The sequence below is a fragment of the Gobio gobio genome, assembly GCF_949357685.1.
Source record: "Gobio gobio genome assembly, chromosome: 2".
In the NCBI taxonomy this organism is placed as follows: Eukaryota; Metazoa; Chordata; class Actinopteri; order Cypriniformes; family Gobionidae; genus Gobio; species Gobio gobio.
This window is the reverse complement of record NC_137098.1, coordinates 33,187,544-33,210,327: the sequence shown is the minus strand read 5'-3', so window position 1 is coordinate 33,210,327 and position 22,784 is coordinate 33,187,544. Positions and strand designations below refer to the sequence as shown.

General features: G+C 39.5%; 2 protein-coding genes across 4 annotated transcripts; both read right to left on the bottom strand.

Moving 5' to 3' along the window:
* Positions 1-1,716: 1,716 nt before the first annotated feature.
* On the bottom strand, positions 1,717-20,620 carry cpeb1b (cytoplasmic polyadenylation element binding protein 1b). 2 transcript variants are annotated; one of them, XM_079802639.1, is made up of 12 exons: positions 20,524-20,620; positions 10,688-10,856; positions 9,762-9,953; positions 8,096-8,304; positions 6,775-7,027; positions 6,492-6,605; positions 6,149-6,238; positions 5,710-5,846; positions 3,888-4,086; positions 3,695-3,789; positions 3,102-3,182; positions 1,717-3,008 (listed from the first exon to the last, which is right to left on the bottom strand). In XM_079802639.1, the coding sequence occupies exons 2-12, from the start codon at positions 10,770-10,772 to the stop codon at positions 2,898-2,900; spliced, it is 1,566 nt and encodes a 521-aa protein (XP_079658765.1). In that variant the 5' UTR covers positions 10,773-10,856; positions 20,524-20,620; the 3' UTR covers positions 1,717-2,897. The 2 variants fall into 2 exon arrangements, with proteins under 2 accessions (XP_079658765.1, XP_079658766.1); XM_079802640.1 differs by lacking the exons at positions 10,688-10,856; positions 20,524-20,620 and adding an exon at positions 10,129-10,294.
* On the bottom strand, positions 14,537-22,034 carry rbpms2b (RNA binding protein, mRNA processing factor 2b). 2 transcript variants are annotated; one of them, XM_079802744.1, is made up of 10 exons: positions 21,725-21,979; positions 20,154-20,683; positions 18,838-18,915; positions 18,438-18,476; positions 18,108-18,170; positions 17,709-17,735; positions 17,404-17,554; positions 16,830-16,981; positions 15,705-15,781; positions 14,537-15,514 (listed from the first exon to the last, which is right to left on the bottom strand). In XM_079802744.1, the coding sequence occupies exons 2-9, from the start codon at positions 20,205-20,207 to the stop codon at positions 15,716-15,718; spliced, it is 630 nt and encodes a 209-aa protein (XP_079658870.1). In that variant the 5' UTR covers positions 20,208-20,683; positions 21,725-21,979; the 3' UTR covers positions 14,537-15,514; positions 15,705-15,715. The 2 variants fall into 2 exon arrangements, with proteins under 2 accessions (XP_079658870.1, XP_079658871.1); XM_079802745.1 differs by lacking the exon at positions 17,709-17,735 and having other exon boundaries at positions 21,725-22,034.
* Positions 22,035-22,784: the final 750 nt, after the last annotated feature.

Sequence of the window (22,784 nt, the reverse complement as noted above, 5' to 3'; positions counted from 1 at the left end):
GGCACACAAACATGCCCCTGCTCTTAATATACAATCATTGATGAACATCTTTGATTTTAATGATGAAGAAAAAAAACTACGAGAGCAGATTAGAACCTGGAACCTTTAACACGGTTTACAAATATATATTTGACACAAATTAATGTAAATATTGTTTGCAAATAGTCCCTAAAGGATTTCCCAACAAGAATTCTGTTTTTTTTTTTATGCTTTATAAAAATAAAATAAAAAAGCAGTTACAGCAGAGTGAGTCATATATGGGCTTCTTTTAACAGAACTGAATTGCTTTAGTGCTGCTGGATTCCAGGATTAGTGGGAATAATCATAAACACATAGATACTATGGATTTAGTTGTCCTAATGTTATGTTGACTTCACTGTAAAGCCAAAGATCTTCACTTTCAAAACTTGATCAATCACTACATAGAAAGCCTGAGAATAAAAGGGGAGCTATACAAAAATGGATTGTACACCTTTGGATTGTAAACCTACTAATAACATCCTCACACCTACAACACACTATAAAAGACAACTTTCAGTGGCAGCATATATCCATTTAGTCCAGCTCTGTTACTGGATGGAGATCACATTAAGCCCACATTTCTCAGGGTGACTCATTCAGATGTAATAGACTGTACTAATTGTCTGAGGAAAAAATTCATGCTAATGTGTGACATGCCAATCTTCTTGCAGTGTTCAGATTACCTCCTGTTGAAGAGGTGAGTTTTAGATGGTGTTAGGGTTATTTTTGTAGTGTCAGTGGGATGTGTATAGGGGGATGAGAAACCGGAGGTTACGTAAACGCAGACGCTCATCATCCTCCACACAAACACACACCTGTGATTTCTGGGTGATTCAGAGTCAGCTGGCAGGTCTTTTCCCAGCTCACACTTTCCACCCTCACAAAAGAATTCCAGCTCCTGGTTGGTTGAGCCATTTAGCTGTAAATAACCAAAGTTTGGATGGTTAGCATAGCCCCTGCTGGCAGATGGAGCAACAATATCTGGCCTAAAAAATGTTTTCCCTTTATGGCCAGTGAAATTCTTTCTGTAACATCAATATTGCTCTTACTATACAAGTTTAAACAGAGACGGATTCTTTTTTGAGGCCCACTTTGTCACTCAGAATACACCAAGTTGAAATGCCTTTAAATGGAGAAAGATGCTACCAGATGGTGTAGTGATGGCATATACCAGCAGGGGTTAAGGGGTCTTAACAAGACCATGACACTTTGGTGAACACAGCATATGAAATGTGACTGCCAGAATCAATGAAGTGAGGATCAGAACTTTTATAGGCTCCTCCAGACAACAGTGGATTTCCAATTCCAGACATCCCTCCTTCCACATACCACCATCTGGAACTAAAATGCTGTTCCTAGCTGTGCAGTGACCAGCAGGGCTTTGACATACTCTAATGGCTGTGTGCCCATTCATAAAAAAAAAAAAAAAAAAAAAACCTATTTCAATGGTCAACCATAATGTAATGTCAAATGCAAGGGAGAGTGAAATGTGTACAAAGCCGCGTTTAACAGCCAAGCACCCCCATCTAAAAACAAGGAGGGGTGCCTTGATTGTCAAATGCAGCACTTCCACCTAGTGGACAAGGAGAATACTTGAGACAACCTCTCTGTAGAGTACTAAGTGGAGGAATACAAATACACTGCTTTGCTACACAAAATATACTCAGGCCCCAAAGAAAGAGATACAACAGGAGTAATGCTTAAACACCTTTATTGTGCCCAGTCAAAAATTTAAACTTCACCTTTTAAGCAAACTTGGCAGACAACGAGGTAGAATGACAGAGGAGCTTGGGAAATAGCTCTGCATGGAATGCATATGGTGAGAAAAAGGACAGTCTTAGTTCTGAAAGTAATGTTATCCATTCAGACTTTTCAGCAGAGGATGATTAAAGTGACATTTGCATTTAGTCTGCTAAGGCTCTTGGTACATTCAAGGGAAGTCTACAGTTTTAAATACAACAACAAGCCATATGGGCTCACACCCACAACACCTGCTGAAGTACAATACAAGTGATTAAAAACCTACCCCTTTACAAAGTGCAAATTAAAAAGTGCAATAAAACTACGTGCAGTCGATGGCCAGTCTCATTTCTGGATTAATATATTAAGTTGGTTTGAAATCTGATTGAAAGCAGTAAAAAGCAATGCCTAGTGGAGGCACGCACTGAAATTGATCTGGATTGGCAATTAGATCTGCAGGGTTATGCGCAAACCTCTTCTTCTACCAAACAGAACACTGATAAGGCAAAAATACTCCAAAAACATGGAGAAAAGAAAAAAAAAAAGAAAAAAAAAGCGCAAAAATTAAAAAGCAGCCAGGTAGATTGCTATTCAACCTTTTCCATGCCATACCTTAAAACTGTTTCATGTAAAAATTTATGAAAACTAAAACTGTGAAAAATGTCATGATGGAAATCTGGCTTTTGTAGTTGCATCTCAAAAACGTAAAAAACATTGGCAAAAAAAGTGCCAGAAAAAAGCAGCTAGTGTGGAAAGGGGAAAACCAATTAAAGGCACTGTATGGCTTTCGTCTGTTAAACCATGAGACTTTAGAATGATTATCAAAACAAAATAGCAACCTATATAAAAAGGAAAAAAAAAAAAAACCCTTCAACCATGGCCTGAATCTCAACTTGGTCAAAAACTCTGGGTCTTCCCATCCACGGGCCCCAGCTAACCCATCTCACTGTGTACAGTGCCAAAGTGAACAAGCCAAACTAAAAAAAAGAAAGTGCAACAGTGAACTTTCTACAGTGTTTCCCCATGCCCCAACTCCTGGAAGGCCCTTTTGAATGGGGGCCGACTCTGGAGCAGTGCCCCGAGGGGAGCAGGCGCAATGGACATCCAGGCTGAGGCATCGTGCTGCCATGCGTGTTTCAGTTGGTGTCCCGCTTCTTCTGGTTTCGCATCAGAGGGCGGTGGTTACTGAGGATGTCCATGGAGTGCTGCCTATGCCAGCAGGAGCGACAGTAGTATTTGAAGCAGGTCTGGAGGGATGGAGAAATAGACCATTATTATACAGGAGACATGAAATTCAAGTTGGAGGAGAGGGAAAAAATAAAATTAATATATAACCTCACCTTGTCCCTGCAAAAGAATGGCCCAGGGTCACGACTGCATGATTGACAGATGGCATCCTCCAGGTATGGGTCAATCTGAACCTATAAGGGAAACCATACCGTGAATAAAAAAAAAAAAAAAAAGCATTGGAGGAAATAAGTAATATTGAGTGGCATACTAGGATATATACACATGCACTGCAAGGCAGCTATTGGCAAATGTGTCTAAATGAAGTGCCTATTGATCTGAAATGAAAGTTTCTGTATGGCAAAGTCACAACAGCAAACATCTGAACGAGTGGTTTCCATGAGCAGTGCTAGTTTTCAAGTGGTCAGTTAAGCAGTAGAGCTACAGACTCAGTAACAGATCAGCCCATTTGAAAGGAGGGTGAGATACGAACGTTGTACGTCAACTATTATAATGTGCAACACACTGGATTTGCCCTTCTCTACCAATAATGGAAAGTCACCACTGCACATTGATTTTTAAATCCTTTAACAAGCAAATGAGACCGTTACTAAGCATAAGAATAAATACAGTGCAGCAATCAAAAAGGCATCAAGTACGTACTCATTACTAACACAATGAAATAAGTCTTTAAAAGTTTCTCTACCTTCTTTGTAAATTTGGGCGTCTTGATCTCAACAAATGCAGCACTCACAGCTTTCAGATAACTGCGCTGGTTGTTAAAGGTTACACGTCCAGATCCTGAAAAACGAAAGGGGGAAAACAATGTCAACATGTCAAACCACAGTATAATACTAGTATTATGATTGAAAGGGGAGAAAAAAGAAAGAAATTCTCACCAATGGGGTACTTGTGCTTGTCTGTGTCAATGCCTGCATACACAACTCCTCCGAACAGATCGTTCATGATGCTGGCCAGGGCCTCAGCGTTGAGCATGCCATGCAGAGCTCCTACAAACACGGTGTTCCTAGGGTCCAGCCTCTGAGAGGGGCAACTCACATAGTTACTGTCCGAAATCACCCAAGGGATCACCTGTGCCTGAAAGGTCAAGAAAAATGACAGGTCAGCATTTCTCAATCATCAAGAAATAGCCCAAATGGTTGTGCCATTTAAAAGAAAAACATTCTGGAAGTCAGTCAACAAGCATTGTTCACCCACACAACCTTTTTGTATAATAGTCAATTTTAAATCACCACCATGATTGAGGCATTTATAGTGCTTTCATATGTACAACTGTACTCCCAAAGCGCTTTACAACCCTGTCAGGGGATCTCTCCTCAACCACCACCTGTGCGCAGCATCCACTTGGATGAGGCGACGGCAGCCACAGTACAAGGGCGCCAGTGCACTCACCAGCTATAGGTGGAGAGGAGAGAGGGGTGATAGAGCCAATTCAATGAATGGGGATTATTAGGAGGCCATGATTGTAAGAGCCAATAGAGGGAATTTTGCCAGGACAAAGCGCGTGTCAGGACCTCAGTTTAACATTACATCTAAAGGACGGTGCTTGTTATAGTATTGTCCCCATCACTGTACTGGGGCATTAGAGGGTTAGTTCACCCAAAAATGAAAATTCTGTCATTAATTACTCACCCTCATGTCGTTCGACACCCGTAAGACCTCCGTTCATATTCGGAACACAAATGAAGATATTTTAGTTGAAAGCTGATGGCTGAGAAAGGCTTCACACAGGCCTCCATTGGCATTCAGTACATTGACACTTCCAAGATCCATGAAAGGCACTTAAAACGTCGTTACAAAGTCTCTCACCACAGTGGCTCTACAATAATCATACAATGCGACGACAATAGTTTTTGTGCGCAAAAAAAAATCAAAATAACACCTTTATCCAACTTGTTCTCGACTTCCGTGTATGCCTCCACGACGCATGCGCGAGAATATGACGCAGATCCGGCGTTCGGACATATGACCCAGAAGCGATTTGTTTACGAGCAGAGGAAGACGCGCGTGTCTAAGCTGTTGGATTCTACATTGATCGTGCTTTAGGTCTCGGCGTAGTGCTCAAAATGGGGTTAGAGTGTGCATTTCATGGAATCCCGAGCCCCGGCGCTACGTCATATTCTCGCGCATGCGTCGTGGAGACACACGCGGAAGGCAATAACAAGCTGGATAAAGGTGTTATTTTGATTTTTTTTTGCGCACAAAAACTATTGTCGTCGCATTGTATGATTATTGTAGAGCCACTGTGGTGAGATAGACTTTGTAACGACGTTTTAAGTGCCTTTCATGGATCTTGGAAGTGTCAATGTACTGAATGCCAATGGAGGCCTGTGTGAAGCCTTTCTCAGCCATCAGCTTTCAACTAAAATATCTTCATTTGTGTTCCGAATATGAACGGAGGTCTTACGGGTGTCGAACGACATGAGGGTGAGTAATTAATGACAGAATTTTCATTTTTGGGTGAACTAACCCTTTAAGACCCACACAGACCACAGGGTGAGCACCCCCTGCTGGCCTCACTAACACTTCCAGCAGCTACCTAGTTTTCCCAGGAGGTCTCCCATCCAGAACAAGCTCAACCCTGCTTAGCTTCAGTGGGTCACCAGTCTTGGGCTACAGGGTGATATGGCTGCTGGCTCTCCGAAAGGTATTATACTACTAAAGCCTATCTGCACATATTAGAATGTGTGATAAGCTTACATCTTTGCAGCGCATCCTTCTGCTGGACATTTTGAAGTAATACTCGCTGTAGCCCTCAGGATGGAGCAGGTCCTCAGTGCAGTCTTGAAGCAGGCCACGCACAGACTTGTCTGATTCAAACACCAAGTACACATAACCTGGAAAAGAGACAAGAGTAACATGCAAGTCTCACCAAGTCAAAATGTTACTCATTTCAATTGCCTTACTGCCACCTCCCTAATTGTAGATTGTACATAACAAACAAACCTGGGTATGAACATTGCAACATTGTGTAAAACCATCCTTAATTCCCAGAACAATTACCACCACATGTGCATGAGGTTTTATGAAGGTTGTTATAGCCACCAAGAAGTTGAGTGCCATAAACCACACCATCCTGCCACAGTGCTGTAATAAAATAAGTTTCCTACCCTTTTAGCATTACCTTTGGGCATATTACCTTTCGGAGGGCAGCGAGGGTGCTTGCCATCCTTACCTGGCCACTCAACACTCAGAGGGCCATAGCATTTAAATGTGTTTATCAGACCAGCTGGGGACAAAGAGAAAAGCCATTAGTCAAGAGAAAAAAGAAAGAAAGCCATATCTACAGTTACCACTCAGTTTAGGATCAGTCTGAAATAATTTAAGATAGCTTTTCGATTTTAAATATTTCTGTGATAAATTCAGCAGTCATTACTCCAGTCAGTCACATGATCCTTCAGAAATCATTCTAATATGCCGATTTGGTCCTCAAGAAACAGTTGTGCTGCTTAATATTTTTGTGGAAAGACTTATACTCCTACCTTCAGTGATGTCCCAGGGAACTCCTCCTAAAAAAACCTTGCAGGAATAAATGGGATTTTGGTAGTGTCTGGGGGGCAGCTGTCCACTCCATGTGAAGGTAGCTTCATTGATTGCTGTGGGGCACAATTTCACAATTTGAGCACAACAAAGAAATACACCACTGCACCAGGTTTGAACAAATCCGTTCAAGGTGAGTGGTTCAGAGGTTTTCAGTGAGAGGGGGGAAGGGGTAGGGGATAGTCTATGTGATCATGCACTACAGTATTACGCAACAGGCCATACAAGCCGCCTGTCTGTGAAGCCAAGCCTCTCTTTCAATGCTGAAAGGGCTCTCAGGGGTCTTCATCAGGTCCCAGTTGGGCCAGATGGAGGCACCAGGCCAGCGGTGGGACAGACCACCGCTTGGGGTGGCGCTGGGTGGTGGTGTTAGAGGTGAGCTGCTGTGGTCCAGACGAGAGCCGAGAGCTAGCTTGAGGGGATCCCTTTGCATACTGGACATTAGGAAGGGCACAGACGGAGAGATCCTCAATGAAGACTGCAAAAGGCAGGAGAGAAAAGTTAGGTGCGCAAAAGTGATAACACAAGGACCAAAAACAGTTACTAAAACTAGCAATTTCACCCTACACACTTTGTTTATCAAGTTTAATACCATGCTAACATCAGGGATATTTACATAGCAAACGGTCACAATCCATAACATTTAAATCTTATATAAAACATTTCAACTTGACAAGACAGAAAATATAATACATTTGGGTGATACAGTCTTCATATTCCATGTAAACATGTTTCTGAATAAAATAGTTCTAGCAGCATCATAACTACAATCCAACATAATCTTTAACAGTCAAAAGGAACTTAAATCAAAGTAGGATAAAAAAAAAACCCATGTGCAAGTCTTGCGTGACCCCTACATGGTTTGGATCACTAGTAGGGTCCAATTTTAGTGTTGCTTTTGACAATGCACATTTTTAAAGAAGTCTTCCAGAAAGTCACGTTATGACACTGTCCTTACATTTGACTTTGTAATGGTCAAATACATTTTCCCCTGCAGACGATGCATTAGTTGATTGTGTTCCAGGCAAGATTAATTAGGACAACGATCATATTTTTCTTAATACTACTTGAGAACTAAGTGAACATAACTGGTTGTCAAAGGGAGTTTGAAAACCATTCAAAGAGGTAAGCCGTTTATTATAAGAGGTCATTTACGATTAAAAAAAAAAAAAAAAAACATTCAGGAAAGCAAATTCTTAAGAATAAAGTTAACACTTTGTATTCCCTAAATATATATAAATAAGTTATTTTCTAACGTAATTTGTCTTTAGAACAAATCTAAAGAATATCCAAGAACACGCTTACTACATTTTAGACAGAATTATATTGTGAAGCCTATCCTTAATATTTGAAAAAAATTACACATTATGATAAAGACAATTGTTAATAACACCCACCTCTAAGAAGTTTAAACCCAGAGCTGCAAGAAAGTCAATTCATAATTTATAAATCCCCAGTGAGCAAGCCAGATACTAATGCTACTGTCGAGAGGAACGAAAAACTATTTGGTGGTTGGGTGGCACAAACATGATCTCATAACACTTACCAGCAGGTCTGAGAGGTGATCAGAACCAGAGCTGAAGCCACTGGTCTCAGAGTCCACAGGGCTAATGGAGTGAGAGTCCATGAAAGATTGAGAGCTTAAGCGTGCCATGCCGGGAAATTTTTCTAGGAAGTCTGTGGCACCAGAGGAAGGCTCGGAGTAGCATGGAAGCTTGTTTGAGAACTGGCTGGGAGTCCCCAAAATCCCTTGCACTGAAAATCAGAATTGGGTGACAAACGCATTATATAGGCCCCAAAGAAGTCAAAATAGATTACATTTGCATCCTTCCCCAAACCCCCAAGAACCAATGAGCACAATAAGACATCAAAACAACTGAAAAAGCACAGCTCTCATTTCAGCGCACTATTGAGAATTACCATCACATGAGGCAGGCCGAGAATCCGTAGCAACAGTCAACAAAAAGATAAGAATAAGATGTGACTAAGACAAGTACAGCAAACCTTTTTTAAACTCCAGAAAAGTTTAAAACAGGGTTCCCACTCTTTCATGAACACCAGATTCAAGGACTTTAAAGCACCTTTTATTTTAAATCAAGCAAAATAAATATGATAAGGGTGGGTGTGTTACTGCTAATATATCAAATACCTACTGTACCTGTGTCTATCATTAATGCAGTAACGCTAAGGCATATACTGACAACTAAAATACAATTTCCAATTGTGAAAAATTTCCAATTTCACAAAATTCAATGAGGAAAGAGGCTGGTGTACAAGAGCGAGCTACAAGTTGATTGTTAGGCATTTAAAATATGCAAAATTATTTATTAAATCACCTGTACCTGTACCATTTTAAAAATCAATTTAAAGGCTTTTAAGACCTGCACATGTATTTAACATATATAATTGCTGCCGTAACAGCCCATTTCAAATGTTTACGTGCTTTTCTTCTTTTTATTTTTTGAGCGGTGATGAAATATTGCTCTTGTAAATACTTGCCAGCATTTCAGTAATTCAAGTCTAGCATCTAAATCACAGCAAAGCGCAACTGTACGGTGCTCTGCAGGGGTCAAAAAGGATACAAACAGGGAATTTTGAAGAGATCTCATCTTGAAAACTCGAGATGTTGATTCGGACTCCAATTAAATGACCACACGACCTTGGTTTTTGTCAAAAAAAAAAAAACTGTAGGTAATTCGGTCTGGGATTTTTACACAGGTGGTGGGAGAAAAAGACATTCTGGATTCGGGCGGCAATAAAAATCACTGACTAGCCCCTGTAAATTATGAAAATACCTTACAACCCCACGAGAAACAATTACCATCCGAATAGGGCTTTTGACAGTAGATGGCGCTTATGGAACAGCAGAAATATATTGAAATAGCTTCCTCCTGTAGTGCTGTTTTGTTCTGGCAGCGCATGAAAGACAATTTTTGTAATAGCACCATGCTACTCTAACAAAATGCAGTTCATGCTTAATTCAAGCACTTTCAAGGACCCATTTGTTTTCAAGTACTTTCCAGGCCTTGAATGTGTCTGAAATTCAAGAACTTTCAAGAAGCGTGGGAACCCTGTTAAAAATACTAAACATTAAGACTCACTTTAATTAAATGAATATTGCATGAATGATAAAATGTTGTTACTTCAACGTTTACGTAATGTTGTGGCAAAGTTATTCATATGGTTGCTTTGAAGTTATTCATGTCACTCACGTGAGGCCGTGTTGGTCTGTGTGGAAGGATCAGTGTCATGGCTGCTCCACGGTCTCTCCCAGTCAGACAGGCTGAGAGACTGTAGGCCCAGACCCCAGTTATTGACATCAGGCAGACCCCTGGATGAGTCCTGGCCACCGCTAGGAAAAAGCATCCTGCTCCGGACCGCAGACAGGTCAGAGTCGGGACGATCTGTTAACGGAGTCGAGAGATAAAACAGTTTAGTGACTCTGCATCAGCAGTGGGAATAAAAGGCATGCACAGTCAAGAAAGCATTGGCTCCCCCGACTCTGGTAAAAATCACAGATAGTCTCCCTCCGCCTGTCTAAACTGCACAGGAGCAGCTGTCTCTGCAGAGACGACCCACCCTGCATGTGACCCAGGCGCTGCTGCCCTCACAGCCCCTTGCTAATGACATCAGTCCCTGGCCTCCGCTGATGCCACACCACCGTGCATTCCCGACAAATTCTCCTGCAAAGAGGCAGCACCCCCTCCCACCACTGGCTCAGTCTCCTGTTCGAGGTGGCAGGGAGAGAGAGCTTACCGCTAGCTGCAGGCTAAGAGATAAACTCCAGTGAATCGCAGGACTGTTGCTATTGGCTAAGTAGCTGAAGAATGAGCAATCTGGGCTGCTCATGCAGAACTGGACAGCATCCAACTGCTTGCTCCAGCCCTGATTCAGCATCCTCCGTCTCGCCTGCATGACATTACATGACTGTTGCTGTAATGATTCCCTGAGCACATGAAGCTCGAATGCAGGGCCAAAGGCGAAAGTGCAGACAGCACTGCAGCAGATGAATGTGAACGTGGGGAGCAAACAAAAAGGACTGACAAATCGGTATTGTTATTGTGCCTGCACATATATTAAGGCATGATTTACATGCTGCCCTACATAACACAAAAAAAGGGCAAACATTACAATTTACCATTAAAAGGGTCTCGCTTGCACTTGGCAGTAGGAGTCGTGCACACCCCGCTCAGATCCAGAGAGTTGCCTAGCATGGTGTTCATTCTGCAGAACGTGTCTGCATTGCTGCATGTGGACAGGGCTGGAATGTCAGAATCCAGGCAGTTAAGAAGTCTGGGATTATCTCTCTGTCAGAAAAAAAAACAACATATACAAGCGTCACTGTAATGGTAAGACATGGAAGTGAGTCCCAATTTTCGTACGATTCAAAGCATTTTGTAGTAAAATTCTGAGAGTAGTGCATTTCCCGGATGGATGTACTTATTTTACTGAAGAATAAAAATAGTGTGGAATGTTGGACACTTCATGGACTTAATCTTGCCTAGCCAAAAAGGAAGGGCTATCAGAATCTAAACCTTACATACGAAGTGGTCGAGTAGCCTACATAGTTTAAGTGCATAGCAAGTAGTACATAATTTGAGAAACAACTAATAGGCCGGATTCCTACCTGCCCCTTTTCATTTCAGTTGGGAAAACATTCAAATGTCATAGAATTTGAAGGTTTTTACCATTTTTACAAGTGATGGAGCAAAATATGCCTGTAAATTAATTTGAAGTGCAATGGATGACAGCCATTCATGCTGTGAAATTGAACAAAGCAAGCCAATCATTGATTAGACTGGACAACCCTCAATGGCAACTATATTAAATGGACCCCCATCTCACTGTAAACAATTACTGATAATACAGGCTATCATAATAGCTAGCATTTTTGCATGCTCAACAAAAACGTAATAGAGCACTAATTGTTTTTACAAAACCTAAACTTCATAAAGGTAATGAACGCGGGCCACAAAAATCTTCAACAAAACATTTAACATTCACACAACCCCATGGACTTACTAAAAACGTAATGCAAGACTAAAAAAACGAATTGGCAGACTCTTTTTCTGACCTACTCACCAAAGAAAACGCCATGGTAGAACTAACAACCAAAATTATCGAAAACAACACCCAGTTTAATGCTCCTAAAGTCTACTTAAACCTTTCGAATGAAAATTTGGCCTAATTTACAACACCTGTGTACGGGTCAAACACCCTGGGATCCAGTTCTTCTCTGGCGTTAACCAATCACAGATTGTAGGTTGATGTTTATTCATGAGGGGGCGGGCAATTGGCACGGCGTCATTTCTCTCAAGGCTAATTTACTGTTTGAAAACTTTTTTTTTTTTTTTTTTTTTTTACTATAATATAAGATTTATTACAATACGTTTTCTGTCAGATTTTTCTTCACACAAGTTAATTATTCTACTTTTGTAAATAATATACTTGGACGTGCCCTATAGTATATTGCATTTTAGGGCCTTCTGAGAGACAGTTAAATATATTTAGACCTAACAATAAATTTGAGGTCTTAGTTCGCCATTATATAAATTGATCTAGATCTGCACACGTTTTAGTATTTGAGTATATGTGTCACGTGTGAATTGCTTTTATTGGCAGAAATCAGGACCATGGAGAGCACCACTTATAAATTAGGTATCGATGACAAATTACACATATTGGAATCAAGACTCCTATAATACAATAAATACAAACGTGTTTAACAGTCGCATTGTTTGAGTGTTCAATAGCATCTTGCTGGGCATGTAGCCTATTTTAAAAACATTTGCAAAGACTGCTGAGTAATTTCCTCCAGAGGGCAGCACTGATCTTACATTATCTGTTTGTCTTCTGTTCAAACAGATAGTTTGGGCCCGAACACCGATGGTGTGAGGACCCTATTGGAATTGCTCCGTTTATTCAACCTTATGATTAAGGTATGGTTTCACATACAGGGTTTATTAAGCCAGGATTAGGCCTTAGTTCGATTAGGACATTTGTAGCTTTTATAAACGTGCCTTAGAGAAAAAAAAATACATTACAGGTGTGCATCATGACAGGGGTTTTCAAACTGGGGTCCGGGGACCACCAGGGGTCCTCCAGAAGGTTATAAGGGGTCTCCAGAACATTTCAGAGCATACAAAGACAAAGCAAAAATGGTTAAAGTCTAGTAAACATTCTAACTGTTTCATTTCTAAATGTTTCTCTCATTTCTTGCCGTATACATACTTTCCAGAAATGTTTGCTTTGTATCTATGTAGTGAGTTTTCACTGGGGTTGTAAGGCACTTTTCTTAACACAGAACGTAAGCTGCACTTACATTTATTGTGAAAGTTGCTTATACAAATAATGTTTCATAGTAAATGTTCTTATCCAGGTTTATACATCCAACATTTAAGTTTGGAAACAATTTGTTTTATATTATTGTATTTATAATGTTACACTTGCTATTTATCTAACAGTTTAAATGTTTTTTTTCAACCTGGTCTCACAGAATTCCGTGAAAGGGGCCGTGTTAATTTCACAGATTTTTTTGAGACCAGGTTAGTTTTTTCATACATAAAAATATATAGATGGATTTTAGGAAAGAGGTCCCTCATAAAAGGTTCATCATATGTGGGGGTCCTTGGCATCATAACATTTGAAAACCCCTGCATCATGAGACAAAACAATGGCAGTTACATATTTTAAAGATATGTCAGTGCAAGTTGCTTTCAGTTAAAACATGCATTTTAATCTGTGAAACCAGGGGCAACTGTTTCATAGATAAAGCCAGGAGTAGGCCTTCGTTCGATTGGGACAATAAAAGGATTATTTCACCCAACAAAACAAAACAAAATATTAACCGTCATTAACCGCATGCCGTTCTTCATGTCAAAGACCTTCGATCATCTTCAGAACACAAGTTAAGATATTTTGATGAAATCCGAGAGCTCTCGGTCCACAGACAGCTATTTAATTATCAATTTTAAGGCCCAGAAAGGTATAGTATAAGACATTATTAAAATAGTCCAGTGGTTCAACCTTAATTTTATGAAGAGACGAGAATACTTTGTGCGCAAAAATGAAAATTATGACTTTATTCAACAATTTTGTCTAGTCTGTGTCAGTCTCCAACACGGTTTACGTCGTAAATGCAGTGCTTTAGAGTTCTACTGCAGCTGATGCCGTTCACGTGAGCACAACGCATGCGTGAGGTAGGACACCGGGACAGGCTAGAAAGATATTGTTGAATAAAGTCATTATTTTTGTTTGTTTTTGCACACAAAAAGTAATTCTCATCGCATTATAAAAATTAAGGTTGAACTGTAGTCACGTGCACAATTTTAACCATGTGTTTACTACCTTTCTGGGCCTTGAAAGTGGTAATTAAATAGCTTTCTATGGAGGGGTCAGAGCTCTCGGATTTAATCAAAAATTGTTCCAAAGATGAGCAAAGGTCTTACAGGTTTGGAACATGAGGGTGAGTAATTAATGACAATTTTTATTTTTGAGAACTAACCCTTTAAGTAACATTACTGGTATGAATCTTGAGACAAAACAATGGCACTGACATTATGTCAGTGCAAGTTGCTTTCAGTTAAAACATGCATTTTAGTCTGGGACTAGGCCAATTGTTTGTGAAACCAGCCAATGTTGTTGTAAAACCATTTGACTTTCTTCCGTGAAACAGGATGTTAAGTAACAGCAGTCTCATACACCATTAATATTTTTTACTGCATGCAAAAGAATGTAAATTAAAGCAGTCCTTGACATTCTGCCAAACATCCACTTCAGTGCTCCATGAAAGGGCATGCAGATTTAAAAACATGCAAATTAATAAAGGTTTAGGTCAACTTGCTAAATGTCCATGCTAATTTTGGGTGTATGTTATTGAATTAGTTTAATGCAAGTACAAGATGTATCTGTGCAAGTTACTGAGACTGAACCCAGTGCAGTTCAGCATCGGAAATAAAAGTTAAACAAATAAATGTACACAAGCCAATTTAATGCATTCCCATTTTAATACTATATCATACAGTAGTATTTGTACAAACACTTTTTTTTTTACAAATACATTTCTATTGTCTGAATTAACCATTACTATACCCACATTAAAATCATGCACCACTGTAGCATATCTTTATATTCAGAGTATTAACTTGAAACAGCATTCATGTTAGCAGCCAAATTTGCCGTCCATATACTGTTAGTTTGTGCCGCACTGACACAGTCAAACCAAAGAAAATTACAACTTAACCTCTGAAACTGCTATAAATGGACATTGATACAAAAACAGAAACGCCAAAACAAACAAAGAAAGAGTTACCAATAACTTATACAGATTACTTATTTCAATTGCACAAACTCTTCTCTCCCCATATACACACTAGATTGAGGGTCTCATATTTTGAAAAGCCACCTTTCCCTCTGTGATGTGTTACAGTGGAAACTAGCAGGGGAAACCAGTCTGGACATCACATTACCCGTCAAAATGAGTCGTCCAAGGTTTTGTACATAACATAAGCAACTTCAAATGATCAAGCTATCAAACACATACAAGGTTACACCGGTCATGAAAGCAACAGACATACTAGAATGACGCACAGAGCTACACTTCATGCCAAAACTAACATGCTTCGTGTCTGCAATGTCAGTTGATTGTCTCGTTTTACTTAGACCCAGAGCAAATCTCAATGAATGAATCAGCATTTTATCTTAAATTCAATACAAAATAAAGGGGGAAAAAAAAGTTCAAGGGGCTGATCCATTAAGAACTACTAAGGTCTACTGTACCATCTATATGCCTCTCTTTGTGCTGTTGGCAATATGACTTAAATATAAGCTCAATGAGCAAGATGAGCTCAAATTTCATCTCTTCATGGCCTAATTCCAGAGGAGTTAATACATCCAAAAACCATACGTTCAAATGAACTGGACTGATTATAAACAGGAGCTGGAAGGCGCATTTGCAGAGAAAAACCTGAAAGAAAGAAAACAGCAATTACTAAGATCACCACCACCATTATTATTATTATTATTATTATTATTATTATTATTATTATTATTATTATTATTATTATTATTATTATTATTATTATTATTATTAAAAAATAAATAAATAAAAAGCACATCATATAAATCACTTTGCACGGGAGAGGTAACTGCCTTACTATTTTTTTTTTTAGCAGAATTGCCTTGATTTCCATCCAGGCTGGGATGAGTCTGATGTGGAGGGATACCAGCGCATCTAAAAGAAGGAAAACATTAAAAAAAAAAAAAAAATACAACAAAAAGGATTTAATCAGTAAATAGTGATTAACAAACATTGCGACTTTGGGTGCAAAAAATTAAAACACCTTTTAGATTAAGCCATATTGTCATATGCTCACGACCAGTTACAATTGTGAGATTTCCATAACTTCACTATTATATTTCACCTGATAAATCATTAGACTAATCTAAAGGACTGACTACAAAAACTTCTATTCAGGAAAGCATGTGACAGAATCTTCATAATTCATTAGCATGAGATCCATCAGTAACAGTTGACACATTGTAACTTTTGTGCCAGGACCATTAGCCTTCTACATTTTGCTTTTCTTGCCATTTAGAAAATAGTCTTTACTAATCAAAGTGACATGGTCACAAATAAGTGACAGGATGACAAGCAGGATATAATTGGTTACTAGCAGTGTTCAATAAGTTACTCAAAAAACAACAACTAGTAATTACATCTCCAACAGTGTAATTAGATTACTAAGGACTCTAAAAAGTATTGCATTACTTTATAAATCCTATATCAACCTTGACCAATTGATCAATACAAGGATAGACATGCTGTTATTTTAATTCTTTCAAATACATAAAACAGCATAAATTATTCTTGAACTGACCAAAGTATTTAAAATGGAGGTTGCACTAAAAACATACATTTTAACATTACACCATAATGTTAAATCCACTATTGTTTTATATAGAATCATTATATATTCTATACAGCATTTCATTCAATTACATCAGAAGTAACTGTAAATTACAGATTTAATAATCCCTTTAGTCAAGGGAAACGTAATAAAGTTACAGAAATTAATTTAGTAATGCACTACACCAAACACTGGTTACTAGCCATTTAGCATAGTGATAGACAACATACTAACTGCCTTCCATAAACTAATGTAATTTCTATACTGGGATCATGTTGCTTTCTGAAAAAGAAACTGGAAAGAAAAGAACAAATTGGAAAAAAAGGAACAGGGGAAACAAAAAAAAGAAAGAAAAGGAAAAGACTGGCTCACCTGAGCATGAAGTGCAGCTGCTGCGGCAGCGGCTGCTGCCGGGTAGGTGAAAGCCGTGTGGGGCATGCCGGGGCTGAGCTCCGGGGTATAGAGTGGGTAAGGAGACCAGGCCTCTGGAGACGCTGGAATCAGTGTTGCCCCAGTCAAGTCATCTGAGGAGGCATAGCAAACCATCACTTCAGACTAAGGGCCAGCTCAGCATGTCAGAATATAATCATTACTTTGAATAAGATAGTGTTTTGACAAATTGTTGGAGTCCCTCACATTCCAACAGACTTTAAAATGTGCAAACAGCAGAAGCAGGAACTGAGCATTGGTACCTGTGTGATCTCTGGTCATTTCTGTGACTTGGCTTGGAACAGAAGAGAGGTTGAATGAAATGTGAAGTGCTAAAGCTGAACTTGTGTAATAGAAATAGGAGAACAGAAATGGCCATTTGCTAATGACGCATGCATGTGGAGGTGGATTAGTTTCTTCTTGTGTTTTCCTAAGATCTACTCTAGATGGGTAGCTACAGAGTGTGTGCCTGTTTGTCTCTGCAGTGTGTGAACTACCATGTGGGCCATAAACTTACATGGGTCCCGTGCTATGAAGTGCGCTCCTAGAGCTGGGTGGATATTTGTGGGATTCGGAGTGCCCATCAGCTTACTCTTTGCCATCTTCGTGTTGGCCTTAGCAAACTCTAACCGGAGGGTCTGCGGGTTTTCAGGGTCAAATCGAACCCCCTGGAGACACAAGGGGGGGGAAGGGATAGAGTAATGGGGATGGGTTGTGCCTGCCAGACCAGACCCTAGCAAAAATGTGCAGTGTGTCTTAAGCTGGTGCCCACATGCAGGTGAACGATTCTACTAGTGACTGAACAGCAAAGCTAGTGGTTACCCTAAAAGGGTGGACACGTACTACACACTAAAGACAAGAGGAAAACATTAATAGTCAACTGTAGAGCCACTTCTCCCAAAACATGATGCTCAGTAAATCTTAGTAAGTAATTCTTGAAACAAACTATTTATGCTTTATGCGATGGAACAAGCCAACTTATAGTGAATATGGGACACCATGGACTTAACATGGCAGTTAATTTAATGTTTTATGAGACAAGCAAGAAAGGGAGGTAGGCTATGGTCATTTGTGCTAGAAACTACAAGTACAAAAGGTACAGTCTTAATTTATATACAGTACAAAATACATCCAAACCACATCAAATGTGAACCTAGCTGGGCTTCATCTAACAGATTTTCAATAATTCAAGCCATTTCTTACAGATGGCTGGTTTCTTACGTTTAATGCATTTTTTGCCGCTTCAGCGCCGGAACGGCTATCAAAGGTTACAAATCCAACAGGCTGGAAAAGAAAGAACAATCAATGGCCGAAAGAACATCACTTATTCAAAAATGCACAAAAAAACATTACATTTTATAATGTAAAAAAAAGGGATAACTTTGGTAGGTTTTCCTTATTATAAATATAGTTTTCATAATGCGACTGATCACTACGCAGTCCTAAATGTAGGTTTACAAAAACAAAAGAGCCATGCAGCACAAGTGCAAAGATACATGTTTTTAAATATACCGCAGAGCTGGTCAGCTGTAATATTTAACAACGTCTCACCTGCTTTGATGTTAACTTGATAAGTGAACCCTCATAACCCTGAAAAGGAAAAGAAATCCAATTAGCAGCAATGTAGTCACATGCTTGAAAAGGAAGAAATTCCTGCTGCACTCCCCATAAGAGGCCAACACTGTCAGATAGAGACATTTACAGAGGATGCACTTTACTGCACTGCTAACCTGAGCCATTGGAGATTAAGATCTTTGAGCTTTAGAATTGGGATACTGTTTAGCAGCAATTTATAAGTTTGATCATTCCTTTCCAGATAATGTATTGTTTCAGTGAGAATCTTAAATTATTTGTTTAACTGTGGCATTGGTGAGCATAAGATATTTAATTAAGAGCTAAGACCAGAGGTAAAAGATTAGGCTAAACGGTCAATGAGACAATATGTTTTTACCTTAAATGGTCGAAATAGCAGATAGAGCTCACGAGGTTTGATGTCTGTTGGCAGACCACTGACAAACAGAGTTCGTACCTGTAAAATACAATAAAAATATTTTATAAATGTGAAATTACTAAAAATAAAATAAAAAAGCATTTGTAATCAGCGGAGCACAAACACAAAAAGTAATAAAAAAAGTGTTGTGGCATAAATGGAAATACCCCTAGGAAACAATTCACTAAAAGCCTGGCAGTTTGGCATTCAAACTGCAGCAATTTAAAGCACAAGAAAAATCATACAAAATGCATTAAGTGACTATAGAAATAAACAAGTGAGCATCCACTCGCTTTGACTTGGTAGGAGGCCACAATGGACAACAACGCACAGCGTGACAGCACTTCCTTCCTCTGACCCACAGCAACAACCCCGACAGCTCAACAGTATTCCTCTGCCTTCAACCACAGCTCCAGAACCTATAGCTTCACCTGACACATTTACAGTCTAATGATCATGTCATATAAATGAAATTAATAATATTAATTAAAATAAAATAATGATATAGGCCTAAATATACAGAGGTATAGGCCTAAATATTTTATGTATTAATGTAATTTAATTAAGTATTATTCTAACAGTTCCAAGTGGAACCACTTTTTTCCTTCAAGCATTTTATATTAACCAACGTTTCCAGGATCCACAAGCCATCGTGGGATTTTGAAGGTGTACATTATATGTGATTATATTGTCATTTTCTGCACAAGATGTTACTTATGAATGGATCGAAATGCCCTGCATTAGGATCAGCGTTGTCCATTTAAATTTGTTTGGGTGTATAAAACATCTGAAATACTTGTCTATGCGTTTGAACTGTGCAAATTATTTCAACCAGTTATTTAGTGACTGTATGTGACGCTTTAAGAAACTAAATCACTAGATTTAGTGAGATGCTTGCAGACAAAAGAAATTGAACAAGCACACGCACTTAAAAAAAAAAAAACACAAGACCTTTACCAAAAAGGAAAACGAAATCAAAAAAACTTTAAAAACAATTTAACTCGCATGCGTGGAGAAAACGCCAGCGCTCTATTAAAAAACAAAACAAAAACAAAAACAAACAATGCAAATGTAGATGGTCACTAATTTATCGGAATGTAAATTTTCATTTTGAATACAACTTCTCGAGTGATTGTCTCCTTACTTTAGCCTCACAGCAACAACTTCGCGGAGAGACGCCGAGGCTCCCCTTAACACTTCAAAAGTTTGAAACAAATTTCTCTCAACAATAAAAGATTTACTCTTCACAACACCTCAAAATCACGACGAACTCTCACCTCCTCTTCAATAGATACGTTGTTGTTTGGCTCGGAGTCAGACTTGGTACTCATCTTGTGCGTAAACTTGAGACACCCAAAAGGACTGGCAGAAGCTTCGGGGTTTTTTTTTTCCGCGTCCTAAAGTGCGACTGGATCCTGTTGGTGATCCGTGCGGGATTCAGCAGAACTTGTGCGGGAACACCGAGGTCGTGTCAAAAGTGGCAGGTGAACTGAAGACGCGAAGGTGACTCGGTGAAAAGAAGTGCAGTGCGTGGTGGGGGGGAAGAGAAAAAAGAGAAATGGCGAACCCACCTCACATTTACCTCGTTTTAAATGTTAAATTTCAATGAAAGCAGAGTTCATGGGTAAAACCTGTTCCATAGCTGACCTGCTCGCCAATTAGGTCATCAAGTGAGATGGGGCAGGCTCGAGAGCGGCGTTGCAGCTGGTGGATAAGCCAACCCCTCCATTAGTGAATCATCGCCTCCATGGGAAAGTACGGACCAATTGAAACCGCTCCTTTTATTATTGGAGACATCTCATATCAGCTGTATCAAGAGGAGGGAGGAGAGTAAATAAATAAAAGAGAGAAATGGCATATTAATTCGTTTACCCAAGAGATTTAAAAACTTTGTAAAACTAACTTTAAAGTTTCTTTATATTGGGGCAGTTATGAAAGGTCTAGGGTGTGTAGCCTATACATCCTCTGTTTGTTTGTTGAAAAACTGAGCTATTCTAAAAATAACCCTGACATTTGAGTGCACTTAATTATGGGAACATCTGTTTAAAAGGAAACGACTTGTCTTTTCCCTTTAAACACTGTGAGACACACAACCGTCGATTAGAAATGGGCCTGTATCGTAAAGCTCATAAATTGTGTTAGACTGTTTGCACCTTATACTGGTCTTGTGTCCCGTTTCCTGACATTGTGTATAGTAACACAATCAAAGTACAGGAGCTGGTGAAGCCGGCGGGGTGCGGTGAGAGTTGAGAACATGTCTTTTTTTTCTCCCTTTCTGATTGACCTAGTGTTGTTTTGTACAATCTGTCTAAATATAGACAAATTCTTTCTTGCCAGGCCTCTCTAATTCCATTGTACATAAGGGAACTGTGAACTATTTATAAATCCTACAGATGTTTATACACAGACTTGCAGTTTGTTTGAGTCCCCGTCTAAGACTAGTAACTGCTTAATTCGGTTGAAAACTCCAAACTGGATGTGTTTAAAGCTGTTTTCTACTAATAAATAGTTTGAGGTTCATATGAGAAACATTTACCAACAACATCAAATGAAAGGTTGACCACCCTGATGTCAGTTTTTCCATTAACACTCATTCTAATAGGAACCTATGCCTCTTGTCTTGTTCTCGGGGGTTTAAAAATAAGTCAAACAGAGCACAGAGTTACACAGAGCCAAAGATGATTATACAGTAGACAGACTGATAGACATATCAGTGCCAGGCTCTTGAAGAATGACAAGTGTACAGATTGGCTGAGTGCAGACATGCCACAGTCAAAAGGGTGCTGGCATTCATCTAACACATTGCACCGCAAAGTGACATTCAATGCAATAGTTTTCCTTCAAGTACCTCATTGGTGATCATTTAGCATCATAAATTGACCGGTATAGCGGCGGATTTCCCGGCAAATTGTTCATCGACATCCCGTTTCGTGTCATCTGCTTGTTAGTGGTGAAGTCCCCAACACAAAGCCTGTACGGTGGGGCCAGAATGCTGTGATGAGGCCTTCATGTTTTATTGGAGAAGAGCAGGCCCATTGTCCCAAAAGCCACCTCAATACACACTCCTCCTCCTCACGCCTCACTGGCCCCGTCCCATCGCATCAGCGTCACAGAGCTACACAGCACTTAGCTTGTGTTCCCTGTGTCCTCTGTGCCTCACTGCGCATCCACCATTTACTCCAGCTCTCCTTCTTTCATCTCAGAAGAGACATTCAAGTCTGATTGAGGGAAAAGAACTTCTTTTGGAAAGGCTTTTCCACTTTAGTTGTGCATAGCATATTACTTTTTTGGGAGTTTTTTTAGATTTTGATTAATGCTGTGTCTGATTGCCAAGTGAGCGATGCATCCTCAAAAATAGTCCCCAAATCTTTTTTTTTTTTTGTTCAATTTAGTCAGAAGGACTATGATGATTTCTCCATTACAGACTGATCTTCAAGCAGTAATACTCTGGTCTTCACTCCCACACCGTGTCTCCTCATTGAACATCAGCTTGTTGGATGCTCAACTGGGATTCAAACAGTTCTCAGTCTCAGGACACCTTCATACTCACATGACACACAAACACCAAGTCTACACACAAAGTCACCACACTACAGTTCATTGCCTTTTGGTCAGGGACATTTTTGCCACTATAACAACAAACCATTGGCGTAGAACCTCTGGAATAATTGTTGATGCAGAACTGGATAAAACAAACACAAACAAAATTATGGTAAGTGCTGCTTGCATCAATACAGTCCTTTCCTGTTTACTTCTTGATGGCCTCATTTGCTTCTTAAAGCAACGAGACCTTGTGACCAAAGGATATTAGTATGCCCTTTAGCTTTCTCTTGCATCTGTATTCTCTTTAACTGCCAAAACAGAGCTGACAAAAACTCTTGTGTTAATCTGTAATTTCAGTCTTTTCT

Bases quoted from the DNA above. Each gene is read 5' to 3' on its own strand.
- rbpms2b (XM_079802744.1), bottom strand. From the start codon at position 20,207: ATGAGTACCAAGTCTGACTCCGAGCCAAACAACAACGTATCTATTGAA. The intron at 18,916-20,153 runs GTGAGAGTTCGT...TGTATTTTACAG, and splicing joins ACGTATCTATTGAAGAGGAG to GTACGAACTCTGTTTGTCAG. The intron at 16,982-17,403 runs GTAAGTTTATGG...ATGCCTCCTCAG, and splicing joins CTTCATAGCACGGGACCCAT to ATGACTTGACTGGGGCAACA.
- cpeb1b (XM_079802639.1), bottom strand. From the start codon at position 10,772: ATGAACACCATGCTAGGCAACTCTCTGGATCTGAGCGGGGTGTGCACG. The intron at 3,790-3,887 runs GTGAGAATTTCT...TTCGTTTTTCAG, and splicing joins CAAGCACAAGTACCCCATTG to GATCTGGACGTGTAACCTTT. The intron at 3,183-3,694 runs GTAGAGAAACTT...TTTCCCTTATAG, and splicing joins CGCCCAAATTTACAAAGAAG to GTTCAGATTGACCCATACCT.